Genomic DNA, 27,457 nt, shown 5'->3' on the forward strand with positions numbered 1-27,457 from the left:
ATTTCAGAAATCAAGTTCTATTTGATGAACTGCAGACTCCTATTTTGATAAATAAGGCTACAACAAATACCAGCTAGCCAAGGTACCCAAACTTTGTTTACTTGTTTAAACAAAAAGCAACCTTATGACCCATCTTTTCAGAGCTGCTCATGCTTGGCCATTTTTATTACAGAGACATGATCTTGGTATTTACTATTAAAATAGAGTCTAATTCTTAAGTAGTATTAAATGTGTTCTAAACTGGCTTTAGGTGGGTGGCATCGGTATTTTAATTCTTATTTCACAGATGAGGAAACAGTTGTGTGATTTTTGGTGGTGGGTGTTAAGAAAGACTGGAACTGTCATTGGTCCACTGCTCATGTCACAAGGTCTAGAGCTTGGGTCATACACCCTTCTAGGAGGTTTCCTCCCCAGCTGGGCCCACAACCTCAGAGGCAGAGGTCAGAGTGTCCTGGTCGTTGTCTGTCCTGACACTTCATACTTTGTCACTTCTTGTTAAATTCTTTGTCCTAGACTGAGTTCCACAGTGGCCCTGCACTGATCACCACTGTGTGCCCACGCATACGGATTGTCCAATTCATTCAGGTTTCCATTATGGACACCAGTATCATCTGGTACTTTTCCAGGTACTGTGGGTGTGGTAGTTGACCTTATGAATTCATCATCTTAAATGATGAACAGGGTGATTAGTAAAGTCAGGGTGGTTGAGAAAAGGAAGTAAACACGGGTTGAGATAGGGAGTATTAGGAAGAAGAAAAACCCCAAGTAAATGGGAGGAAAAAGCAACATTTACTGCATATCTTTATATACCAGGCAGTGGGCTAAGCATTTCTGGGTAGGTTATTTCTTCTTCACAGGTGATTAGGAGTTCCATTTCACAGAGCTCTGAGAGGGTAAGTTTCTTGCCTGAGGTTACTCATCCAGTTTAAACAAATTACAGAACTAAAATTAAACTTTGTCTACTTCAGAGCCCCTTTTTTCCCCCACATCCCTATTATGGCCACAGGACTTAGTTTAAAAATAATTAATTTCTAATCAAGTTCTTAAAAATGGCATTTTCATCTATACCCTATGATTTCATGGTAGCAGAAAAAAAAACATCAAATCTTGATAGAATACAACTATTCTAGAAGAACAGTTGGTCCTAAGTTACTAGAAGGGTCCTAATCTATGTAACTCATCAATAATGATTAACCTAAAATGTATAATGTAAGAAACATTTATACCTCAGAAAATAATTGAAATAATCTTTTAACATTGTAACTCAGCATGGAAATTAAGGAAATGCTATTACTATCACAAACTTTGATTAGATTTTGCTCAGGAGTATGTTAAGGAGTTTGGATTCACTTAACTCTTCTGACTCAGGGGATTTAATTTATAATTCCCAAAGACCATGATATGAAAGGCAAGGAAAAGTATATGGGGTCAGAACAACATAATGTAGAGTTCAGTGTTTTATAGTGGACCGAGGAAAAGCAGACTAACAGAGAAAGTGCCTTTGGTGAATCTAACTTCAAAAGTTTAAGGTGAGTCTGGACTTTTTACTTCCCATTTCATAAATCCGTACAAGTTCCCTGAATTTATCTTTTTGAATTGGTTAGCATTTTTGGATGGATACGTATGTATATATTGAACACCTACATATATTTATTTATCCAACTAGGACAACTCCATTTATGAAGCCATTTTTAAAGATGACCCGGTAAAGATGAGGGTGAGCCAGGCATAAAAAGTTCAAACAGCAACCAGGTGGAAAATAAATTCTGGGATGCTATGTTTAATAGGTAGATATTGCGACGTGACCTCTGTGTTCTTCAGATACCTAGGCTGGGCACGGGGTGGAAAGCTTTAAGGTGAAGTCTCATAAACATGACTGTGGTAGCCAGTTGTAGCTTAAAATAGCCAAATGAAAAAAAAAATCAGTCTTGCTTTTCAAGACTGACTGAAACAGGTGGAATAAAAGAAGCTGTAGCCGGCAAAGTGCAAGTCTTGATTGGAAGAACTTTCAGGCAGTTAGAAAAGAAAGTGTAGGACGGCAAAATGTGGAAAGAAGTTCTAGCTCAAGAAATTTACCGTTTTTCCTTCAAAAGACTATTCCTCTTTTAAAACTGTGAGGAATAGTCTGGTGAGCTACTACAGTTTATGTTAAATCTAAAACTTCTCTAAAAACGTGGAAAGCACATAATTTAGTATTAATAGCCAAGTTTTTACATATTTACTGTTTTTAGGGTTTCAGGGTGTGTGTAACTTCAAGGGATGCCTTAAAGTTTTATAACAATTGAAAAGCAAGATTAGGTAAATTTCAAAATAGACTTGGAAGAGAGTAAAGGGTAAGAAAAAGTGCAGGTAGTTCTCAGAAGGAGTCAAGATTCCTGCTTAGGAGAGCCCTTGCTGGTCTGTTTGATAAGGCTGTGAAGATGTCTCTCGTAGCTCCTACAAGTTGTCAATGTTGCAAAATCCTACAAAAATGTTGGTACCACACAGAACGGTTTCCCTGGGACATTAGTCCATGTGCAACCATGGCCCATAGGAGTCACATGTTTCCTGAGAAGGGATGCTAGAGTAATCCCTTGGCATCACCTCCCTTCTCTTATTTGCTTAGTGTCAGCCTGTGTCCCAGAAGATTTTCTCTATTTCTAGAAGATCAATATCCAGGGTGATCCTGAGAATGGGTCCAAATCTATTGGAATATTTGTGAACTATTTTATGCTTTAGCAACTTCAGTGTTGAAACCGTAATAACCATTGTTTTTTGAGCACCTATCCAGGTGCTAGGCACTGTGCTAAGAACTGTGGAAGGAAGCACTAACTCAGTTGATCTCCTCAACAACACTATGATACCAGTGGAGACGAGCAACTCACAGAACAGGTAGGAAACCTGCCCCAGGGCCCATGGCTGAGAAGCAACACAACTGGGATTTGAACTTAGAGAAAATCTGGCACCAGAGTCCACACCCTTAGCCACCAGCCTATACTGTCTCAGTCAGTAGGCTGGTGACTAAAAGTCCAGATTCCAGTGTATCCAACCAGCCTAAAAATGGCGATTCTGACTCAAACCAGATCTCTCAGCTGCCCACCGGGAACACCGATTCAGTCTGATTTTTCCGTCCAGTGTGTGCTTTATTGTGAATACTCCTATGAGCTTTCAAGTTATTTGTAAACCTCTAGCTTATACAGTGTCTATGTCAAAATTGTATGCACTATTCCTTTGTTCTAAAGGTGGTTCATTAACTACCTTTATGACGGTTTTATCACTTCTTAACTGTCAGGAAAGCAGTCACCAGGAGTGTGAAAGGCAGCTTTCTGTTATTATCAGGAAAAGAAGGTTAATTGTTAAAATCTTCACAAGGAGGTGCCAAGGCACTCTTGACTTCTGGTTCCTGTCACCCACAGAGGCTGTGGAGTGCTAGGCCTCGTGTACCTTAAGGTGTGGAAGGGACCCTAGAGACCGACCTACCCAGCTGGAGGGTGCCCAGCTACCTCCAAGAATCAGATGGTTCTGCACAGAAGTAAAAAAGATAACTTTTTCTAAAAAGGAGGTGGTGAATTTATCACACACTAGTAACATTTTAAAGAAAGTTTACAAGACACTGTATATGGCCTTGCATTGTTTGAATTTCACCCTTGTAAGTCCGGCAAACCAGCACTAATAGAGTTAGTCTGTTTTGAAAACCATTTATCCCCATGGAGGATGACTCTCAGGAAGTTAACGCAGTTAATCTAATTTATATTTAGATGATTAAAAAGATGAGAACTAGTGTTGTAAATATTAGCAAAATAAACCTAAGAAACATCAAAGGTAAGTTAATAAAAAAGATGAATTTCAATTTTTTAACATTGTTACTGTTTAATTGTAAACAGTTTAACCCTGTTAAACTTAACAGACAAAAGAAAAAAAAACTTACAGTGGTATTATATTCTTGTTGCCCAATTTATTAATCTGAACATTTACGGAAAAGTCTCAGAAATTACTAAGTATTGGGTCAGCTGTGGCTTCTTCCCTAAGCTACATTTAACAAGCAACACCTTTGTTCCAAAAAACATGTGACTAGGTCAAAAGATCAGTTGGTCAGCTTCCAGATTTTATAAACTCTATAGAATTTGATAAAGTATGAATTCCTTATATCATTGAACAAATAAATCTCTACATGCTTATCAAATGACATTAGCAATAATATGGTTGAAGAATTAAAAACCTTAAGTGCTCCAGACTGACAATAAAACTAGCATTTACCAGGAAACTGAAATCTCTGACAAGTTAGAAGACCAAGGCAATTTTCTCAAGTAGTTGAAAAGAAAATGTTCTAGTTGCAAAGCCTGGCTAATTGAGTAAAATCCAAACTAAGTATTTAGGGGAATAATTCGCAATAGCTAGAAAAGATTTTTTTTTAAATTTTTTTAATGTTTGTTCATTTTTGAGAGACAGAGCATGAGCAGGGGAGGGGCAGAGGGAGACACAGAATCTAAAGCAGGCTCCAGGCTCCGAGCTGTCAGCACAGAGCCTGATGCAGGGCTCGAACCCACAAACTGCGAGATCATGACCCGAGCTGAAGTCGGACACTCAACCGACTGAGCCACCCATGCGCCCCAAAGATGTTCTTTTTTCTAAAGATGCTGACTGGAGTAGCTTTTCCTACTCCTTCACTTTTAGTCTGTCTCTTTAGGTCTGAAGTGAGTCTCTTGTATGCATATACATACAGATAGGTCTTGTTTTCCATCCATTCCTTTATGTGTTTCGTGAGGGTCAAAAGCAGGGCTAAGAACCTAGTGAATGGTAGTGGAAAAGCCTCTTCCCAGCTAGGGCTCTGAGAGGTGCTGGCCCTGGTCAGGGTCCCATGACTCCTTTCTTAGCTACAGTTAAGGACTACATGTTTGTGTTTCTCCAAAATTTGTATGTTGAAACCCTACTTCCCAATGTGACGGTATTTGGAGGGGAGCCCTTTGGGAGATGGGCCCTGGGTCATGAGGGTGGGGACCTCACGAGAAGAGACACCACAGAGTATGCTATTTCTCTCTCTCTCAGCCATGTGAGGGTACGTACAGCAAGACGGTCTATGAACCAGGAATTGGGTTCTTGCCAGACATCAAGTCTATGGCACCTTGATCTTGGGACTCCCCAGCCTCCAGAATTACAAGAAAGAAATATTGCTTAAGCCATCTAGTTTATGGCATTTTTGTTACAGCAGCTCAAACTAAGTGACCACAAGACTTACCAAGAAGTGTGGGTAAAGGCTTGCTAACATGTGACACACCAATAGCCCGGCTAGCTGAATGATGTCTAAGGTGGGTGGCTGAGCCAGCAGGGAGGAATTTCTGCTCTGACAGTTCTTTGCTATCTTAGGCTACAAAGATGCTAAGCTCTACCCTATACAGTCCTATGTTCATTCATCAGAACTTTCGCTAGCCGAGCTGTCATCGAGATGCAAGTTATCCTATGCCACTACCTGAAAAGAACCAAAAGAAAGAAAAAACACATCTTGCACAACTTACCGAATTGGCTTCTTTTTCCAAAGAAGGGCATGAATCGTTGCTTGCTGGATTCTTTGGTATAGCAAGTTCAGACTTCTTAGCTTTTGGCTCAGCTTTGCTTTCTTTGGCAACTGGTTTTGTCACAGATTTAGGGGGACTCCACTTGTTGGGTGATGGCTTGTGCACCAGCGCTGAGGAAGACTGGCTCGATCCTTCATCTTCCTCCATGTCTTCCGGGGGATGCTGGGGGGCGTTCAGTTTCACGTAGTAGCCGTGATACTGAGAATGCAGCTCCCCGTTACTGGGGTTAGGGATGTGGTGGCGGCCAGAGTACTTGGAAAGGGGCACCATGGCTCCCACCTCCTTCGTGGGAGGCTTTGACATCAAAGGCTTGTTGACGATGGCTGTCACCTGCTCATCAGCCACACTCCGTTTGTCTTGGTTGAGTCTTGCCCCTGAGCTAGGGTTCTGCTTCTTCGTGGGTTTTGGGGAGGAGGGCTGGGGAGAGTGGCTTTGTTTGGGACTTGCTTCAGGAGACCTGGGGGGTGTCGTGCCTTTGCGATAAAAATGAGGAGATTCCTTTGGTGTAGGTGGCTTTTCTGGTACTTTTTCTTCTGGATTTTCTTTAGCATCTACACCTTCCTGAAATCTCTGTTTGATATAATCTGGGCCTGGGGAAAAATTGACAACAGAAGGGAAGGTAATAAAATAAAAGCAAGGCGTTAAGGCTTGTTCCTTAGGGCTATCTATATGCATTTTTTGCTAGTCAGATTAGCCATTCCTCTTGTTTCTTTTCCTTTAAAAATATTGACAAGGCTTGGATTAAGCATGAGCACACTTCATTTCCCAGGGGAAAAGATTATTTGTTGCTGAAAATGTTAACATTTACCATTATTTATACTATTGTGATAGCTATAAAAGTTAAAGAGTTTTGACTTCTCTAATAATTGCATCATTCCTGCCTGCTTGCAGAACACCGAGGTGAAATTCAGGTTGATGCAGCACTGGTGATAACACCAGAATTAATCTGCATATTCAAATTATGTGGCATAATTAGAACACAGAGTACATACTCTACTAAACAGACAAGAGTCCGTTTAGTATATTAAAATATTTAAATTATTTAATAAACTGACATTTAATAAAGCGTCTACTGCGTAAGTAAGAATAGAACCCGCAGATGACATTTTTAACGCAACTTCCTCAATGGGTCATTCAAACTTCATGGAGTCTCTTCACAGGGGCTGTCAGCATTAAAGTCATGACAATGCAGTTGTTGTCTTTGACTCTGTAGTCCCAGGATTTTTTTTTCTTTTTCTAAATACTTTAGGTTTGTTTACAACAATCATGTTATCTTTACATATGGAAAAATCTGCCTTTCAAGAAAGTGTTGCTAGTTGGACTTATTATTTATTTATTTTTTTGCTTTCATTTGCATGGAGTATCTTCCTACTCTTTCCTTCATTTTCAGTCTACAGTGAGTCTCTTGTAGGCATATAGATATAAATGGGTCTTGTTTTCCATCCATCCCTTTACTCTGTCTTTTGGAGCATTTAGACTATTTAAAGTAATTATTGATAGATATGTACTTATAAAAAGCTGGGATAGCAATACTTACATCAGACAAAACAAAGACTGTAACAAGACACAAAGAAGGGCATGACATAATGATAAAGGGATCAATCCAACAAGAGGATATAACAATTGTAAACATCTATGCACCCATCACTGGAACACCTGAATACATAAAGCAAATATTAACAGATATTTATTTTCTGCCTGGATGATCTACCCAAGTGGGTGTTAGAGTCTCCTACTGTTATTACATTACTGTCATTTTGTCCCTTTATAAGGGAACAGTGTCTTTGAATGATACATTAGACCAGATGGATTTAACAGATTATATACAGAACATACATTCTTTTCAAGTGCACATGGAACATTCTCTAGGCCAGATCACATGTTAGGCTGCAAAACAAATCTCAATAAATTTAAGAAGATTAAAATCCTGACCATAACAGTGTGAAACCAGAAATCAATTATAAGGAAAAAAAAAAAAAAAAAAAGGAAAAACCCACAAACGTGGAGACTAAACAACATGCTGCTAAACAACCAATGGGTCAACAAATAAAGAGGAAATAAAAAAATACACGGAGACGAATGAAAACAAAAACACAGTGATCTAAATCTTTGGGATACAGCAGAAGCACTTCTAAGAGGTAAATTTATAGCAATACAGGTTACCTCAAGAAAGATCTCAATACAGGTTAGCAATACAGGTTACAATACCTCAAGAAAGATCTCAATCTAACCTTATACTTAAAGGAACTAGAAAAATGGAATAAAGTCCAAAGTTGGTAGAAGGAAGGAAATAAAACAGAAAAAAATCAAACAAAACTGATAAACATTTAGCCAGACTCCTAAGAAAAATGAAAGGAAAAAATAGAAATACAGGGGGAACAACCAGCACCACACAAATATGAAAGAGTAAAAGAGACCAGTACAAAAAATTATATGCCAACAAATTGGATAATCTAGAAGAAATGGATAAATTCCTAAAAGCATATAATCTTCCGAAACTGAATCAGGAATAAACAGAAAATCTTTTTTCAATGTTTGTTTATTTAGAGAGAGCTTGTGCACAAGCAGGGGAGGGGCAGAGAGAGAGGGAGAAAGAGAATCCCAAGCAGGCTCAGCGCAGAGTTCTATGCAGTGCTTCATCCCACGAACTGTGAGATCATGACCTGAGCTGAAATCAAGAGTTGGACACTTAACTGACTAAGCCACCCAGGTGCCCCAAGAAGAAATAGAAAGTCTGAACATATCAATTACTAGTAATGAAATTGAAATGGTAATCAAAAAACTCCCCCAAAATAAAGTCCAGGACTAGATGCATTCAAAAGGTGAATTCTACCAAATACTTAAAGAAGAGTTAATACACAGTCTCCTCAAATTGTTCCAAAAAATAGAAGGGGAAGTAAAGCTTCCAAATTTATTCTACATGGCCAGCATTACCCTCATACCAAAACCAGACAAAGACATTACAAAAAAAATACAGGCCAATAGATATGATGCATACAGATGCAAATACCCAACAAAACATCAGCAAACTTCATTTAACAACACATTAAATGAATCATTCACCATGAGCAACTGGGATTTATTCTGGGGGATGCAAGGATGATTCAATATTTGCAGATCAATCCATGTTATATACCACATTAACAAAATTAAGGATAAAAATTGTATGATCATCTCAATAGATGAAGAAAAAACATTTAACAAAATTCATCATTTACTCATAAGAACTGCCAACAAATGAGTTTAAAGGGATCATACCTCAACATAATAAAGGCCATATATGACAAGCCCATAGCTAACATATTCAGTGGTGAAAAACTAAGAGCTATTCTCTAAGATCAGAAATAAGTTAAGAATGTCCATCTTGCCCCTTCTATTGAACCTAGTTCTGGAAGTTCTAGTTATATCAATCAGATTAAGAAAAAGAATTAAAGGCATACAAATTGGTAACGAAGATATAAACTTACTATTTGCAAAAGACAAGATACTATATATAGAAAACCCTAAACACTCCACCAAAAAACTATTAGAACAAATGAATTCAGAAGTTGCAGGATACAAAATTAATATACAGAAATCTGTTGTATTTTTATATACTAATAATTTGTATAGAAACATTTAAAGAAAATTTTTTTGTAATGTTTATTCAGTTTTTGAGAGAGAGAGAATTTGAAGCAGGTTCCAGCTTTAAGCTGTCAGCACAGAGCCCAAAGTGGGGCTCAAACTCACAAACCGCGAGATTGTGACCTGAACTGAAGTCGGACGTTTAACCGACTGGGCCACCCAGGCGCCCCTATTAACAATTTCTAACAAAGTGGCAGAAAGAAATTAAGAAAACAATTGCATTTACAAGTGCACCAAAAACACTGATTAAAGAAACTGATAACACAAGGGAAAGATATTCCATGCTCATGGGTGGGAAGAATTAATATTGTTAAAATAACTATACTATACAAAGCAATCTACAGAATCGATGCAATCCCTATCAAAATAACAATAGCATTTTTCACAGAACAAGAATAATCCTAAAATTTGTTCAGAACTACAGAAGACCTTGAATATTCAGCCAAAAACAATCCTGAAAAAGAACAAAGCTGGAGGTATCACAATTCCAGATTTTGAGATACACTACCAAAACTATAGTAATCAAACAGTATTGTACTGGCACAAAAATATATTACTGGAACAGAATAGAGAGCCCAGACATCCATGCTTATATGGTCAACTAATCTATGACAAAGGAGGCAAGAATATAGAGTAAGGAAAAGACAGTTCCTTCAATAAATGGCTGTTGGAAAAACTGGATGACTACAAGCAAAAGAATGAAACTAGACCATTTTCTTACACCATATACAAAAATAAAAACAGATTAAAGACCTAAATGTGAGACTTGAAACCATAAAGCTCCTAGAAGAAAACATAGGCAATAATCTGTTTGGCATCAGCCTTAGCCAACACTTTTCTAGGCAAGAGAAACAAAAGCAACAATAAACTATTGGGACTACACCAAAATAAAAAGCTTTTGCAAAAAAAAAAAAAAAAAAAAAAAAAAAGCTTTTGCAAAGAAGAAACGAACAAATCAAAAAGGCAACCTACTAAAACTGGAAGAGGATACTTCCAAATGATATATCTAATGAGGGGTTAATGTCCAAAACATAGAAAGAACTTATGCAACTCAACTCCCCAAACACCACAATCTGATTGAAAAATGGGTAGAGGACCTGAACAGACATTTTCCCAAAGAAGACATACAGATGGCTAACAGACACTTGAAAAAATGCTCAGCAACACTAATCATTAGGGAAATGCAAATCAAATCCACAGTCACTTTACATCTTTCAGAATGGGTGGTATCAGAAAGACAAGAAGTAAGCATTGGTGAGAAAGTGGAGAAAAAGGAACCGTTCCGCACTGTTGGTAGAAACATAAATTGGTGTAACCACTGTGGAAAACAGTATGGAGGTTCCTCAAAAAATTAACAACAGAAATACCATATGATTCAGTAATTCCACTATTGGGTATTTACCCATATAAAATGAAAATACTAATTTGAAAAGATATATGCACCTCTATGTTCACTGCAGCATTACTTACAATAACCAGGATATGGAAGCAACCCAAGTGTCCCTTGATAGATGAATGGATAAAAACGTCATATATAGAAATACTGAAGTATTACTCAGCAATGAAAAATAAGATTTTTTACATTTGTGATAATATGGATGGACCTATAGGATATTATGCTAAGTGAAATAAGTCCACATGAAATACCACATGATTTCACTTACATGAGGAATCTAAAAAGCAAAACAAACAAAAAGCAGAAATAGCTTCATAAATATGGAGAACAAACTAATGGTTGCCAGAGGGGAGGAGGGTGTGGGAGGGGCAAAATGGGTGAAGGGGAGTGGGAGATACAGGTTCTTGTTGTGGATAATCAGCCACTCTCATCTCCTGAGGTCACAGAGTGCAGGTGGCTCTTTTCTCTGCAAACAGGCAAGAGCTGACAACATCATCTCTTGAGTAAATAGGGAGAAACCACCCCACCAATTTGTTTACAGAAATTGGCATCTGTTCACTTTCCTTCCTGTCCTCCACTCCCATCCCTCACACCAAACTTAAAGGATTTACAGAGGAGCTTAAGAACAATTATCCTTAATACTTAAAATACATACTGTCCACTTAGACTTTTAATTGCTCTTCCTGTGCTGAGTAGTAACTTATTGTTATGAGACTATGTACTATTTATACAAGTTATTTCCCAAAGCTTAAAGCCTCACCAAAATCTTAGGAAGCAGGCATTATTATCCCAATCTGATGTGAAAATAGCTATAGTAGCTGAAAACCTAAAATCACATAGCTCCTGTGTTTCCTTAAGACAAAATGTAATTCAACATATAATGTGATATCTTAAGCCAAGAAATGACAATTCCCAAGGATCCACAATTACAGGTTATATTCAGGGGTGAAAACATAGCAAACAGCATTATCCCACTTTCCATCCTCCAGAAGTTTGAAGGATGCAAACTTCCCAAATAGGATAAAATCCTATGTCACCAATTGTGCTTTCTTCTCTAAACCTGATAAGCTCCCTCAAAGGCTACCACCCCTTTTAAACTTGGCAATTTTCGGGGTGCCTGGGTAGCTCAGTCAGTGAAGTGTCTGGCTCTTGATTTCAGCTCAGGTCATGATCTCATAGTTCGTGAGATCAAGCCCCACATGGGGAACTGTGCTTAGTGTGCTTGGGATTCTCTCTCCTAACTCTCTGCCCCTTCTCTCTCTCAAAAAAAAAAAAAAAAAAAAAAAAAATAAATTTGGCAATTTTCTTTGAAAGTATGAATTCCTGGCCCAGAAAAGGTATCTCAGTGGAGCAAAGAGAAAGGGGGATCTGCAAATCCCTCGAAAGGTGAGATCTTCCTGTTTCTGAATTCTTTCTTGGTGCTGTGACCAGCACATACCTCCACCAAGAGAAAGAAGTGGCAGCGGCACCAGAAAGTGACCTTTCATCAACAGATTTGCCCCTATTTCAAAAAACCCATTAGGATCATTTACGCTGGTGTTTCATGGAGAAAGAACCTCATTATTCTATGGCAGATTTATTTTTTTATAAAACCCCTCCTACCCTCCTGTGATAAGGGATATTATCTGATAGAGTTTGAGGCAGTGTGTTCCTTACATACTTTTTCTCTGACTCCTTCTACTCAAAATTTCATCAGAGTTGGTTGGTTTTATATATACTTCACTATTATTCAATTTTACAGCATTACGGAAATACAGAAATTACGAAGTACTTTTATTTTTATTTTTTTAACATTTTATTTATTTTTGAGAGAGAGAGAGAGAGGCAGAGCAAGAGTGGGGGAGGGGCAGAGACAGAGGGGGAACAGAGGATCTGAAGCAGGCTCTGTGCTGATAACAGTGAGCCTCATGTGGGGCTCGAACTCATGAACCATGAGATCATGACCTGAACTGAAGTCAGATGCTCAACTGAGTTGACTGGGTACTCAACACCCAGGTGTCCCACAGAGTTCTTTTAATGTCTTCAATCTAAGGGTTACAAGCAAAAGTTATTTTTGCAAATCTAAAGATCAAATCTAAAGTTAATATTTAACTTAAATAGCCATACAGAAGAGAGTGGAGAAAAAACAGACTCTGGCAAACACGATTGCTTATACGTTCTTAAAGTTGTGAGGAAAAGATACAGTCACTGAACCACGAGAAATAAAGCTGTCACAAAGCCCATGTGCTTCATTTGGAAAATATGAGACCGTAACAGTGCAGCTTACAAATTTAGGATTTATCCAAATTTGTAAGGAAGAAATAAACTGTCACTATTTGCAGATAACATGATACTATATATAGAAAATCCTAAGGGCTCCACCAAAAAACTATCAGAACTAGTAAATGAATTCAGTTTAAGTTGCAGGTTACCCAATATACAGAAATATGTTGTGTTTCTATATACTAATAATGAAGTAGCAGAAAGAGAAATTAAGACAAGAATCACATTTACAACTGCATCAAAAAGAATAAAATACCTAGGGATAAATTTAAGCAAGGAAGTGAAAGACCTGTACTCTGAAGATTATAAGACACTGAGGAAAGACACTGAAGGTGACACAAATGAAAAGATATCCCATGCTCATGGACTGGAAGAATTAGTATTATTAAAATGTCCATACTACCCAAAGCAATCTACAGATCCCTATCAAAATACCAATAGTATTTTTCAGAGAACTGGAATAGTCCTTAAATTTGTATGGAACCACAAAAGACTTCAAATAGCTAAAGCAATCTTGAAAAAACAAACAAACACCAGAGGCATCACAATCCCAGATTTCAAGCTATACTGCAAAGCTATATAGTAAGCAAAACAGTATGGTATAGGCACAACAAGAAACACATAGATCAAGGGAACCGAATAGAGAGCCCAGAATTGTACCTATGCTTATATGGTCAGTGTAGGATAAAGAAGGCAAGAATATACAATAAGGAAAAGACAGTCTGTTCAATAAATGGTGTTGGGGAAACTGGCCATCTACATGCAAAAGAATGAAACTGGATGACTGTCTTATACAAGACACAAAAATAAACTCAAAATGGTTTAAAGACCCAAACATCAGATTTGAAACTATAAAACTAATAAAACAGGCAGTAAGCTCTTGGGCATTGGCCTTAGCAAAGGTTTTCTAGATCTGTCTCCTGAGGCAAGGAAAACAAAAGCAAAAATAAAATATTGGGACTACACCAGAATAAAAATCTTTTGCATAGAGAAAGAAACCATCTACAAAATGAAAAGGCAATCTACTGAATGGGAGAAGATATTTCCATATGATATATCTGATTAAGGGGTTAATTTCCAAAATATATAAAGAACTCCTACAACTCAACACCGAAACCCCAAAATAATCTGATTAAAAAATGGGCAGAGGACCTGAACAAACATTTTTCCAAAGAGATATATAAATGGCCAACAGACACATGAAAAGATGCTCAATATCACTAATCATCAAGGAAATGCAAATCAAAACCACAATGAGATGTCACCTCACACCAGTAGGAATAGCTAGCTAGTATCAAAAAGACAAGAAATAATAAATGTTGAAGGTATGGAGAAAAAGGAACCCTTGGGGTATTTGGGTGGCTTAGTTGGTTAATAAGCATCTGACTGTTGACTTTGGCTCAGGTCATTTCCTGGTTCGTGAATTTGAGCCCCACACCGGGCTCTGTGCTGATGGTACAGAGTCCGCTTGGGATTCTGTCTCCCTCTCTCTCTGCCCCTATCCCACTTGCTCTCTAGTTCTCTCTCTCTCTCTCAATCAATCAATCAATCAATCAATAAATGGAACTCTTGTGCACTGTTGGTGGAAATATAAATTGGTGCAGACACTGTGGAAAACAGTACAGACATTCGTCAAAAAATTAAAAGTAGAAATACCATACACTACAGTAATCCCACTACTGGGTGTTTGCCACAAGAAAAGAGAAACACTAATTCAAAAAGATATATGCACCCCTATGTTTACTGCAGCATTTACAGTAGCCAAGATGTGGAAATAACCCAAGTGTCCATTTATATATGAATCAGTAAGTAATATGTGGTACAAACACACACACAGAGGAATATTACTCAGCCATAAAAAAGAATAAGATCTTGCCATCTGTGACAACAATGGACAGACCTAGTGAGTATTTTGCTAAGTGAGGTAAGTCAGAGAAAGACAAATACCATATGATTTGACTTATATGTGGAATCTAAAAAACAACACACAAAAAAGAACAGAAATAGATTCATAAATCTATGAAGAGAACTGGTGGTTGAGAGGGCATTGGTGAGATAGGTGAAGGGGATTAAGAGGTAAAAACTAAATAAATCAAGGGAATGGAAATGACGGCACAGGGAATATAGTCAATATTGCAGTAACACTGTAATAACTTTGATGGTAACTACACTTAAGGTGAGGCTTGCAGAATGCATAGGATGGTCATATCAATCACAGTGTTGTACACCTGACACGAACACTGTATGTCACGTTTATGACAAAAAAAAAATTACTAGAGTGGTGGATGTATATTCCAGGGCCTACTTTACATCTTAAAAAAATTCTCAACTTTATTATGCATTAATAAATGGCTAGGTAAGAAAATAAATGTACTGTAAAGCAGTGGCTCCGTATTTGCTGCCTATCAGAGGCACCTGGGATATGATTCCCAGAGACTTTGAATAACTATGAAGTGCAGCCTTGAAATCTTGATGTTTAACAAATGCTCCAGGTGATTCTAACGTACCCAGATACAGCCATTTAACAGCATGCCAAAAAAACCCCCAAAACAAACAAAAAAAACATTGACTAGAGATGGACCTAACGCCAGCCTTACATGATTACATCCAGCTGGCAATGGTTCCAACATGGTGTAGTCATGTGGAGACTGGCCAGGAAGGAGGATATACAGTTAGATTTTCTAGAGTGAGATTAAATGCTTTTTTAAACAAGACATATAATGCAGAGGACAGAAGTTTTTCCTGGACTATCTTCTTGGAAGGCATGTGTTGCGCTTGCTGCTTGTTCTGTGGAGTAATGTGGGTCAGGCAGGGCCACACCAGCGACACAGGATTGAGGAGCCACAGTAGTTCATTAAAAAGACTGGTCAGGGGGCACCTGAGTGGCTCAGTCGGTTAAGTGTCCAACTTCGGCTCAGGTCATGATCTCATGGTTGGTGAGTTCGAGCCCTACATTGGGCTCTGTGCTGACACAGCTCAGAGCCTGGAGCCTGCTTTGAATTCTGTGTCTCCGTCTCTCTCTGCCCCTCCCCTGCTCATGCTTTGTTTCTCTAAAATAAATAAACATTAAAAAAAATTAAAAAAAGACTTGTCAGAATATTTCCAGGAAGCAAAATTAGGATACATGTTGATAGTTGTTGCAGTAAGCATTTTCATCTATTTTTACAGACTGTATCTATGAATCCTGAGGGACTCTTCCCCCACCCCAGGGATTCATATGAGGAAGAAGTCAGATACAGGCCACACGACATCAAACAACATTCAGCACGTGTCATCCACCAACACTGAGAGGTTACTTGCTACAGTTGGCATGGAGGCCTTGAACAGATACGGCAGATGGTAACAGCAGGGTATGCACCTAGTTCCTCACAGGTGAGCCGTGGAGGGCTGGGTATGGGCAGAAGCAGTGCCATGAAGATTCCCCCAAACAAATGTCTGCAAGGACCGGGCGGATAGCAAATGCTTTATGGCAACGTCAGAAGTCATTAAATAGAAATCAGATATTTTCTGTGGAGACTGCCAATCAGTAAAGATTGGAAGATTCTAAACAGATTATATAAGTGGTAGCAGGATTACTTTTATATTCTATGTGGAAAGAACACCCGTTTCCTACAGGACTTCAGAGTCCCATCCTTAAAAACACTGCTACTTCTTTGAACGTAGCCATGGTGCTCTTGTCTGCAGGCTGTGGTACGTCCATTCCGCTGCCTTGCGCAGGGCTGGCTCTTAGCACACGCTTGTGGAACCGAATATACTGAAATGAGTAAGCCGTAAGAATAACCAAACTCATGAATTATTAATTTCATGTCAATAGATCATTTTTAAATATTTTAAAATATTTTTTAAGATATTTGAGAGAGAGAGAGAAAGAGCACACAAGCAGGGGGAGGGGGAGAGACAGGAGAGAGAGTACCAAGCAGGCGCTGTGCTGTCAGCACAGAGCCCGACATGGGGCTCGAACTCATGAACCAGGAGATCATGAACCAAGCCAAAATCAAGAGTCAGATGCTTAACTGACTGAGCCACCCAGGCATCCTGTATTTCCCTTTTGCTATGAAAACAGTTACTCTGAATTCTGGGTTTTGGAAAGTGAGTTTAGAAGTCATCTGTTTCAGGATACTTCCCTTTTCTTAACCAAAAATACTACATATTAATGATAAGCATAGACCATTAAATAATGAAAATATGCTTTGATTTCTAAAGATTTATCATTCATACCACAAATGTGACCTTAGTTAAGCCTGGCTCATAATAACCTAAAGACTTCACTTTTACTTTAAATAATATACAGAGTGTATGTGTGTGCACATACATGCTATTATGGACTGAATGTATGTGTCTCCTGCAATTCATATGCTGAAGCTCCAACCCCCAATGTGTTCATATTTGGAGGTGCGGCTTTTGGGAGGTAAGTAAGTTTACATTAGGTTATGAAGGTGAGACCTTCATGACAGTATTAGTGCCCTTATTATTATTATTATTATTATTATTATTATTATTATTTTTGGTTTATTTATTTGGAGAAAGGGACAGGAGAGCATGGGCAGGGAAGGGGCAGAAAGAGAGGGAGAGAGCATTCCAAGCAGGCTCCACACAGTCAGCATTGAAACTCCACGTGGGGCTCAACCCCATGAACCACAAGATCATGACCTGAGATGAAATCAAGAGTCAGACATTCAACTGACAGAGCCACCCAGGCACCCCAGTGCCCTCATTAAAGAGGAAGAGAAACCACAGTTCTCTCTCTCTCCATACACATGTACCCAGGAAAGCCATGTGAAGAGAGGGAGAAGAAGGCCATCTGTAAGCCAGGTCGATGGCTCTCTACCAGAACTCAACCATACTGGCACTGTGATCTTGGACTTCCAGCTTCCAGAACTGTGAGAAATAAATGTCTGTTGCTTAAGCCACCCAGTCTGTGGTATTTTACTTTGTTACAGCAGCCGGGCTGACTAATACACATGCTTAAACACAGGAAGGCAAAACTTGCTGAGGATGTTGCCTAGGGAATAAGCTGGCAATCTCTTAAGAGGGCTCAAAGTAAATATCTTTACCACATTCTGGGGCAGTGTTTTTCAGTCTTTTTTAGCCCAGTCACTCCCAATTGATAAAAATATAAGTTTTACACCTTACTTAATATCACTTGGAATTAAAAACAATTAAGCATCTTGATGGAAAGGAAATGTAAACAGTGGGACAAAGAACCACCACATAGTTTCCCAGTCATCCTCCCCTCCACTTCCCTAGCGGTCATGCAAAATCTCATCTCAGCTTTCCTGGCTTAGAAACCCAATTTCATCAGCACTTTGAAGTAGAGCCATCCCCTGGGGCAGAATCACATCACCAGAGCTCACAATCCTGATGTATAACACCAGAAGGTCAAGTCATTAGTTCACAATGGGCAATGTAAACATGACACAGGCCAAGGGGCTTACTCCGGGAACGCCAGTGCACGCTGTTCCTGATGGCAGACCTCCATGACAAGCTCACCCGAAATCAGAAGGTTACAGTGAGCATGGACTCAGGACAAGACGCATGGGATCAATCAAATATCTACAGGCATCAGGCTGAGCAGGGCTGATGCATCCATTTCCCCAGTCGGATGATCTTGCCAATAAGGCCATACACGGTTGGCCACAGTTCCCTGCATCCTGCCCCATAACACAAACGTCCCTGCCAATTCCACTGCAATACTCCAAGGTTCTGGCCACAGCTTCTCTGTCCTCTGGACAGTGTTTGGGTGGGCTTTGCCAATTTTTGCCTCTGTGGCTTTTTCTTTTTTTTTTTTTCTATACTACTTTCCGTGACCAATTGTTTAGATGTTTTAATACACTTAAGTTACAAAGAAATCTTGCTGTGATACAGCTGTGCTATTACTTATGCTCACTTTGTATATCTTTGTGCAGCATCACAGGCTCATTTTAATATTTCACTCTCAGAGGGAACTCTCATTTCTGAGTTCCTGGGGGATGCCTTGCCATGCCGCTCACACATGACAGTGTAGGTTTCTGTGTGTGTACACGTGCAATTATCTACACATACATTCACATACCTCCACAGGTATGCTTTCTGTTACTCATTAGAACTTAACCCTTTGAGTGACAAAGCCATCCCACATGCTCCTATTTTTCTCTTAGTTTTTAACTGAACTGTAGAATAATGTGGTTTTGAACTAAAAGCATTAGATTTAACTAAGATGGTAAATATCTGAAAATACTGCCTGCTCCTGAGAAAGTGTTCAAAGTGTAAGCTACAACAGACCTCCTTTATTCCAGGGCCAACAGCTTCTATGTACGACAAATGCATTTCAAACAATGGAAATATTTATATCTAAGATATGTGAATTAAATGAGCAGCCTGACTTAGAAAAAGGACTTGAAAGCCCTTTTAGAAATGTCTATCTGATTTGATCACCCTATAAATGCAGAGTGGAAAGCTTGAGTTATGCTCCCTTGAGAAGATCAATAATACTTAGTACAGAAAAGGCTTTCTATCCAGCTGCTGAAGGAAGAGTTGGCTATGGGTCAAAGGGGATTGCAGCCTTCCCCTTAGCTCTTGTCTCCAATAGACCCGTTGTCATCTCGTGCTACTGTGATGTATTCATTACTGATGGACAACTTGCGTGTATGAAGCTGGCATGTTAGCTCCGAGGCTGGAATTACATTTTCCCACAATATTTTTTTTCCCTCCAATGCTTTTATGCCATAAAAGGCTTTTAAAACCATTTAGTCTGGGCAACTGAGATGACCTTCAGTATCATTTACCTCTTGGTAACACCTAACAGAAATCTATTGGGACGCTATTCCCCAGGAGAATTAACAACAGACAACAATACTAAGTTTGTCTGCTTTCCAAGTAGCTCCAGCCCAGGGCTCCTCCATGAAGCGGCACTAGCTCCTGACTGCTGAGCTGCTTCCCAATGGCAGTGTCACTGGGGAGGGCAAAGGACGGTCCCTCCTGGGTGGCTGAACTCTGTCTGCAGCTCTCACACCAACAGGTAGTGACTGACGTACTTAGGCACCAGAGAAGTGTGAGTTCATTTCACACCAGAACATAGTTTATTCCTAGCAGCGGTCACTGCAATGAGCAGAGTTTCCCTTTCTTAGAAATATATGCATGTATTAAATGGCTGAAATCTCACCCAGAGGTTTAAAAAGGAGGCACATGAAAGAAAACCCCCATGACTGTGGTTGTCTCCCTGGAAGTGAACTACTATGGAAGGTACTCTGACAGCCCTAGCGCTCAGCGGCTAGACTGGGCCCCTCTCCATTCTCCTAGAAGAACGGGGTCTTCTCAACCCAGCCTTTTACCCGGTCTTCATTCTTCGTAGGAAAAAAAAAGTCACCATGTCCCTCATTCTCATTCCTCCATCCTTTATTACAGCCAAGTTTGTAGCTTTGGTATGGATCTTGTTATTCTGTGCACTTGGACCTGCCTTGTTCATTTAGTTACAGTGCCCTGTGGGCTCCAGGATTCTAGGACGTTTATTGGAAGCAAACATGGATTGAACACCTGTGTTGTGCAGGGTGCTTGTTTTCCAGCTTAACAGAAACCAGTGTGGAAAGATTCTTTACCAAGAAACTATAAATTGTGATACTAAGAAATTTAAAGCATTGATTTTGATCCCTTCATCTAGAAATCTGTTGACCCCTCAAACACTAGGGAACTGTGGGTTCTAAAACAATGAAGAAACATATATAAAAAAGAGGCGAGCATTATAGAAAGGGATAGAAACAATCTACTAGGAAACCACTAAAAGGGACTTAAATATTTAAACCTACTGCAAATATTTGTATATTGCTATTTTAAGACATTTGAGAGATAGATGATCTGGATTGATTTTTTTTGAGGTTATTTTAATTTCTTCTACTATGACCTGGAATTTCCTCTTAATCTGTGCAAATTAATCTGTTTTTAAGTGATTTACTTCCTTACCTAACCACAGTCCTTTGAACTTTAGTTCAAGTATATTAAAAAAATTAGTCACAGTAGTTACTAGCTCATTTCTTTACTACTGCTAATGGTATTGTTATACGTGCCTCTGATTTTGGAGATTTGTTACAACATCTGCAGTGGTCACTAACACACTAGCACCGTTTCTTAGAATCAGATGCTTCTTTTAGATTCCCATTTCATTTACTGCTGTCAGCTCCAAGTTTGTGGCCTAGGAGTCGGGAGGCAGGAAGGGAGAGACATTGGGCAATAAGCCAAATCTCCACCACTAACACTCAGACTTCAAATGCTTAGGACTTTTTGTACCTACTTGTTTTGCAGTACTGCTGGTATTCACGAAGCATAGACCTTTAAGGAGGGAAAAAAAAAAAAAAAAAAAGGAAACCAGAGGCAATACCCCTACCTCTCCCATCACCGGACAACAGTCTCACCTGGTTGGTAGAAGTCCGGCGACAGCTCCCTGGCCACAGCTCTTGCGATGTCACACTCCTGGCGGGCAGCCTGAGCTGCCTGGTCAGCGGCGTCAGCTTTCGCTCGTGCGTGTGCGGTCCTACACGGAGCACAAAGGGCGAGTCAGCAAGGGCGGCACCTTGTTAATCACACACGGACATGCAAGCTGTCTGCGGTCTGGGGAGGAAAATGCTGTGATCGTGGTCACACGCCTCCAACTGCAAGTTTTATGGTCATATTGTGAGAGATCAATGACGACGACATGGATGAAACCACCCGTATATTGCCTCAGTCCTTTCAAGGGAAATGAAAAGGGTGAGCAAGTTCTGTGCAGCTTGATGCAAAGCCTGGTTTTCAAAACACGGGATCAAATCTCCTGCTGACTCCTGCTGACTGATCAAATCTCCCCTGCTCCAAACCATGGAGAGTAGAGTTAGAGCTTATGAATATATAGTGTTCATGAATTTAATTTCCTATGGCAGAATCAAAATAAGAATTTGATCGACAAGGGTCTGCCCGATAGCATGCTGGAAGAGTGATTCTGGAAAAAAAGTAGTAAAACTCTTTATTTGTGGCACTGATTACTGTGGTATAAATACTCCCTCCTTGACCAACTGAAGCGACCAATGTGATGTCACTGAATGTGTAGCTGGGGAGACACGCACACAATGGGCTCTCACCAGCCTGTAGAAGCAGAGCACAGAGAGTGCTCTTAGGAATGTGCTCTGGAGGTTCTAAGGAGCCCATTTAACTTTATGTATATGTTTTTGTGTGAAACAAGGAGAGTTGGGGAGGAAGAAACAGATGTCTTTCAACCTTCTACCTGCCCCTTGGCCCATTCTCAACTGACAAAACCTCTTTTCTTTCCAGAGGACTAGGGTGAGGGAGAAGGCAGCTGGGTAGAGAATGGCGGGGGTGGGGTGGGGTGGGGTTCTTATGGCAAGGCAGGAGAACTGATGTCCACCTGCTCAAGCAGAGAGGATTTAGAGGGCAAGACGGGGAGCTCTGGGTCATCTCCTTCCAAAGAAGATCTTGTCCAGTTAGTATTTAGATGATAGTCATGGGCATACATTTCTTAGACTTCTGTTAACCTTCCATCCTATTTTACTAGCACCAGGCACGGCTGTAGATAACTAGTAGTAAAAGCTAAATGAAAGTCTGAAAGAGGTGCTTGCGCTTATTTCAGAAACAGCAGGAGACGAAAAGTTGGGAAATAGCATTGTGCCCTAGCAGTTCTTAGTGGGGAAAACGCAGGTGGCAGCTGGTGCAGGCCAGCTGGGACTAGCTGCAGGAGGACGTGGGGAAGATGGGGTCTGACCTGAGACGGGGGTGGGGGCTCACTGGCAGGAGGTCCCGTTCTCAAATTCTCCAACTACCTCCTCTCATTCTGTGTCCTCAGGGGACCCCTCACTCCTCCGCAGGACTTAGCGAAGCTTGGAGGCTGGCTGTACTAGGATGTAAGCTTCCCAAAGACCGGGATTTTACATTTCTGGTTCTCTGCTAGATTCTCAATGTGTACAACACTGCCTAGCACACAGGGTTTATTGGGGGCTCATTTTATGAATAAAGGATTGAATGATGCTTCCTTAGGAACATCTGGGTAGTTGCTTAAAAATGAACAGATTGACACAACCATAAAGCCAGTAAGAAGGTAAGTGGTGGCCAAGGCTTCAGGGCAAAAGTGGGGGAGGAATGAAGAGGTGGAACACAGGAGAAACTGAGGGCAATGAAACTACTCTGTATGACATGTGACATTATGCATGTGTCAAAACCCACTAAAGAAGAGTGAGCTCTAACGTCAACTATGGACTTTAGATAATATTAATATGTCAATACTGGTTCAACTGTACCAAATGTACTTCTCCTGCAAGATGTTAATAATAGGGGAAACTGTGGGTGTGGGGAGAGGAGGTATATATACATGGGAACGAACTCCATGCTTTCTGCTCAATTTTTCTATAAATTTAAAACTGCTCTAAAAAATAAAATTCACTAATTAAAAATGAATGGATCAACTTCCAATCATCAAAATTGTTATTTCTGAATCACAGAGGACATTTTAGGTTATAAGGGACCATGAAATGGAAACAAACTTAACGGTTAGTCCCCGTGTTGAGTCTGAGAATCAATGGATGCTTTGTGTTATGTTCTTTCAGTTTCTCAGAATCCCCAACCCTTTTTCTCAGAATTATTTTCCATTTTATCTATTCTTAGATAGAGCCTAACTATGTCTAGGCATCATAATTAATGAAGCCAGAAGAGTACAGTTATGCTGCCTTATAATAAAATCTGCTAGCCCTTCAATGATAAATTTGTAAACCTAAGTACAAACAGTTTATTCTGATCCTATCACAATGCACCACCATAAAATGGTACCATTTATCTCCACCACTTTTTACAATATGCTAAGCTGGAGAATAAACAGATATAGCTTAACCTTTCTACAAATATATTTTGGAAGTACAGTGTCAGTAAGGCCGTGACCCTTTACTTTTTTACTTGCTCCTTCCTGTAAGCCCAAACAGGGAGGGGAACCTTTCCATCTAGTGCCCCACCCTGCATCAAGGCTCCTGCACAGCCAGCAAGATGAGTCAAAACCACATTCAAAACCTAAACGAGAGGCCTGCGTGAGTTCTTTTGGTCGCCCTGGACCCAAAGACAGGAAGCAGAAGAGAAAAGGAACCCATCTGAGTTTGCTGTCACCGCCAGCTTGGGGTGGCCAGGCCACTGACAGGTCTAGATATTAGCCCGGGGAAAAATCCGGGCTTAACTCTGGCTCATGTTAGTGAATTCATGTGTTCAAATCCCAGGCTCAGTTCCAGAGCCACACACAACCCCTTTATTCAGCCAAGTGGTAAGACATGCCATTGTTCATGGGTTGGGGGGGGTGGGGGGTTCAGGCAAGTCGGTCTGGGGAGGTCAGCTGAAACAATGCAAAGTGGACGCCTTGCTGCTGTAGCTGGTCACGTGGAAAACACACACACACACACACACACACACACACACACACACACACACACACAAGGAGCACACATGCCCAGTAAGTCTTTCACATATTCAAACACTGCTGATACCTGTAAGTGGTCAGACCCTCACCAATCTCAAAACACCATGATCCCATACACTCGCTCCCATAAAATGCAGTGAAAAGTAAGTAGAAAGCAACTTCTTTCAGTTGGGCATCGGCTGTCGACTTTCTGTTAGGGCCATAATTTTACAAATAGACCCACAGTTTTAGCTTGTAGAGAGTTACTATGTATGGGTGAAGAGGCAAAGAGACCTGAGAGGCTGGCTAAGCTCACACAAGCAGCTGGGTGATGTCCCCCCGGACATAAGCCCCACAAAGGTCAATGGTAAATGTGAAATTTCTGGATGTGAGGCATCCCCTGTATACAGGTACTTAATCTCAACCTATTTTTCCAATCAGTAATTTGATGATGAATATCGGAGTTTCTTTCTTTAATGAAATAGTTTTTTCACAAACTCTCAAGTCACCATGCTCAGAACAAAATAGTCCTGCTTTCCTGATTTTTCTTAAACCTAGTAATGCTTTTACACACACGGAAAAGTCTATTGACAATATATTAAACATGCCTGGCATATACTCACTCCTGCTAAGGTAACATGCTGACCGCTTGGATGTCTGTCCCAACTTCTAACTTCAACCTTTCACTCATCCACTCGCTGACACAGCTGATGAAGATTTTAATTTAGAATGGACAAACTGTATACCACATTTACAAATTTTGTTCTTTCTGCTTTTTATATATTCTCTCCCCAACAGTAACTGCTTTTTAAAAAATGGATTTTGAGGTCTTTTAAAATTTGTTATATTAAATCAAAGTCAGCTCACTGATAGGATTTAAAATTTGATGGCAGAGCCTATGATCTACTTGGTTCAGGGGTCATACGTGTGATTTGCCTTGATGTCCCAACATTTAAAGAAGATTATTAGGAAAACTTTAAAATGAGAGCAACTGTGCATTAAGAATCCAAATCTCAGGTGATGGCAACCCCATTCTTCCAGTTCCTGAAGCCTACACCCTTGGAGTCACCCCTGAGGCCTCCCTTTCGGTCACACGCCACAGCCACAGTCGGCAAATCCAGCTGGAACTACCTCCAAAACACATCCTCAATCCAGCTGGTTCTTGTTTGCATCCCTGCGCCTGGTCTGGTCACAGCCACCGTCTCCCACTGGGGCTACCACAGAGGCAGAACAGACCCTGCTTCTATCTTTACTGCCGACCATCCTATTTCCCTTCTGGTTCTCTTGGAAATGCCTGATAAGAGCTAAAACTCTTTGCTGGGTTAAGACATCATGGTAAGAAAATGCAACAGATATGACCTGTTAGCCTTCCTTTTGGACTGTGACCTTATTCATTTACAAGAGACCCAGATTTGTGAAAGCCAATCATCTTGTGTATACAATTGTAGTCCTTTTTAAGAAGAAATCAGTCTGTTAAGGAATACTCCTGACAGGAGTAAGAGTGAGGTGACTACACAGACCTCGGCTTAAAAATGAGGCATGATTTCTGAGTTCTTGCACCCGGAAGAAACTGTTCTTTCAATCTTGATTTGATTCTCTGATAAGACCAGCCTGGCAAGGCTCAGCATATACTCCCTCCTGCTAAGGTGCAGATGGGCCCCTTAGATGCCTGTCTCAACTTTTTTTTTTTTTAATGTTTATTTTTTGAAAGAGAGAGAGAGAGAGAGAGACAGACAGAGTGTGAGTGGGGCAGAGAGAGAGGGAGACACAAAATCAGGCTCTGAGCTGTCAGCACAGAGAGCGACGAGGGGCTCAAACTCACAAACCACGAGATCATGACCTGAGCGGAAGTCCCAATGCTTCTTTTCCTAAAAGTGATAGCAAGTGATTGAGACATAAAATGTAAACGAAGGAGCATGATATTCCCATTGAAGTTTGGTATTTGATCTTTCAAGGGCTCAAACTTTCTCAGAGGTGTGATAACACCGGCTTTGAAAGCATTACTAGCCAGAGACTACACTGAGGCAAGTCTAGGCCACAGATGATTCTTGTCCCAGAGATCAAAAGTCAAACCACACCTCCTTAGCTATCATAGAAATCCCTTCATAGAATCATAATTCATATCATACTTTTGGCTTTTTATCAAAGGGAGAGAGGAAGAACCAAGATCCATATGAAGAATGTTTACATAACTTTTGTAAAATGTTGTCCATTATGTGTGACACCATTATGTTTATACAGACCTTGGTGACACATTCCTCTTACAGTTTAGTCCCAGGGGGAAAAAAAAGGTCTCTGATGATAAATTTGTGCACCTCCTTGTATCATACGATGAGAACTACATAATCTATCATTTCTCTTTTTGTTAAGGCTACGAGGAATCTTGGGAGTAAAACTATCCTCAATCTATGTGTATGGTTATCTTCTCTAGCTACATGGCTTTAACATTCCCCAATGTCAGGATGCTACTATGAATGTGAACCATAATGTCCTGCAAATCCTTTTTTGGAAACTGGCAGGATATTGAAAAAAAAAAATCACCAGATCAATAAGCTCTTGTTATACTAAGTTTTCTGAACTCTAACCCCTCACTGTGTGTTAAAGCCGAGGAACACACATCATAACTTACGGATGAGCAGAGCCTACTATTCAACTTCGTTTATAGGATTTTCTTCTATATTCAGAACACTTTCAAGCTTGAAAACAAATCTTCATTCTTATGTATATTACAGATTTTACTCTCTAACATTTGATCAAACTTAATAAGCTTAAAGGCTGTATTCTCTGGACAGGCCAGGTCAAAAGCACATTTATAATCCTCAGCTGAAAGAGGCCAAATAAATAACTGGCTATCTTCTACTTTATTCTGAATTTTATACAACTTACCTAAAAGTCACCTCCCTATGTATTTTATGCACTGAGAAAAATCTGATGAAAAAACAAATTTAAGGTATGTTTTATTCTTTAAATAATTTTTAGAAAAAGTCCTTTTTAATGAAGGTCATTCTAAAGTTTAAAAACTAGCACTAAATAAGCACTAAATAAGATTACAACTTCTCTTTAAAATATAATCACTGGTAACTCACCGAGTGGGAGAAAAAATTTGCTGACCATTTATCTGATCATGGGTTAATATCCAGAATAATATGTAAGAACTCCTTCAACTCAGTAACAAAAAAGGCCAACTAAAAAAAGGGCAAGGGACTTGAATAGACGTTTCTGCAAAGAAGATAT

The 27,457-nt window shown here is 39.9% G+C and overlaps 1 protein-coding gene and 1 long non-coding RNA gene across 5 annotated transcripts in view; one reads left to right on the forward strand and one right to left on the reverse strand.

The window, feature by feature from the left end:
• The window catches only part of JPH1 (junctophilin 1), an 83,342-nt gene that overhangs the window by 3,175 nt on the left and 52,710 nt on the right, over positions 1–27,457 (reverse strand). For all 4 annotated transcript variants that reach the window (XM_019453305.2, XM_019453303.2, XM_019453304.2 and 1 more), the window contains exons 3-4: positions 21,219–21,337; positions 5,493–6,142 (exon numbers count right to left, since the gene is read on the reverse strand). In XM_019453305.2, coding sequence (XP_019308850.2) covers positions 5,493–6,142; positions 21,219–21,337 — 769 coding nt within the window. The remainder of the gene's footprint in view (positions 1–5,492; positions 6,143–21,218; positions 21,338–27,457) is intronic.
• On the forward strand, positions 1,016–17,022 carry LOC109269364 (uncharacterized). Its single transcript, XR_002081042.2, has 2 exons — positions 1,016–2,871; positions 16,003–17,022. It is a non-coding gene; the product is annotated as an uncharacterized LOC109269364 (long non-coding RNA).

Source organism: Panthera pardus, unplaced genomic scaffold, assembly GCF_024362965.1.
Source record: "Panthera pardus isolate Hobbes unplaced genomic scaffold, ASM2436296v1 HiC_scaffold_7, whole genome shotgun sequence".
Classification (NCBI taxonomy): domain Eukaryota; kingdom Metazoa; phylum Chordata; class Mammalia; order Carnivora; family Felidae; genus Panthera; species Panthera pardus.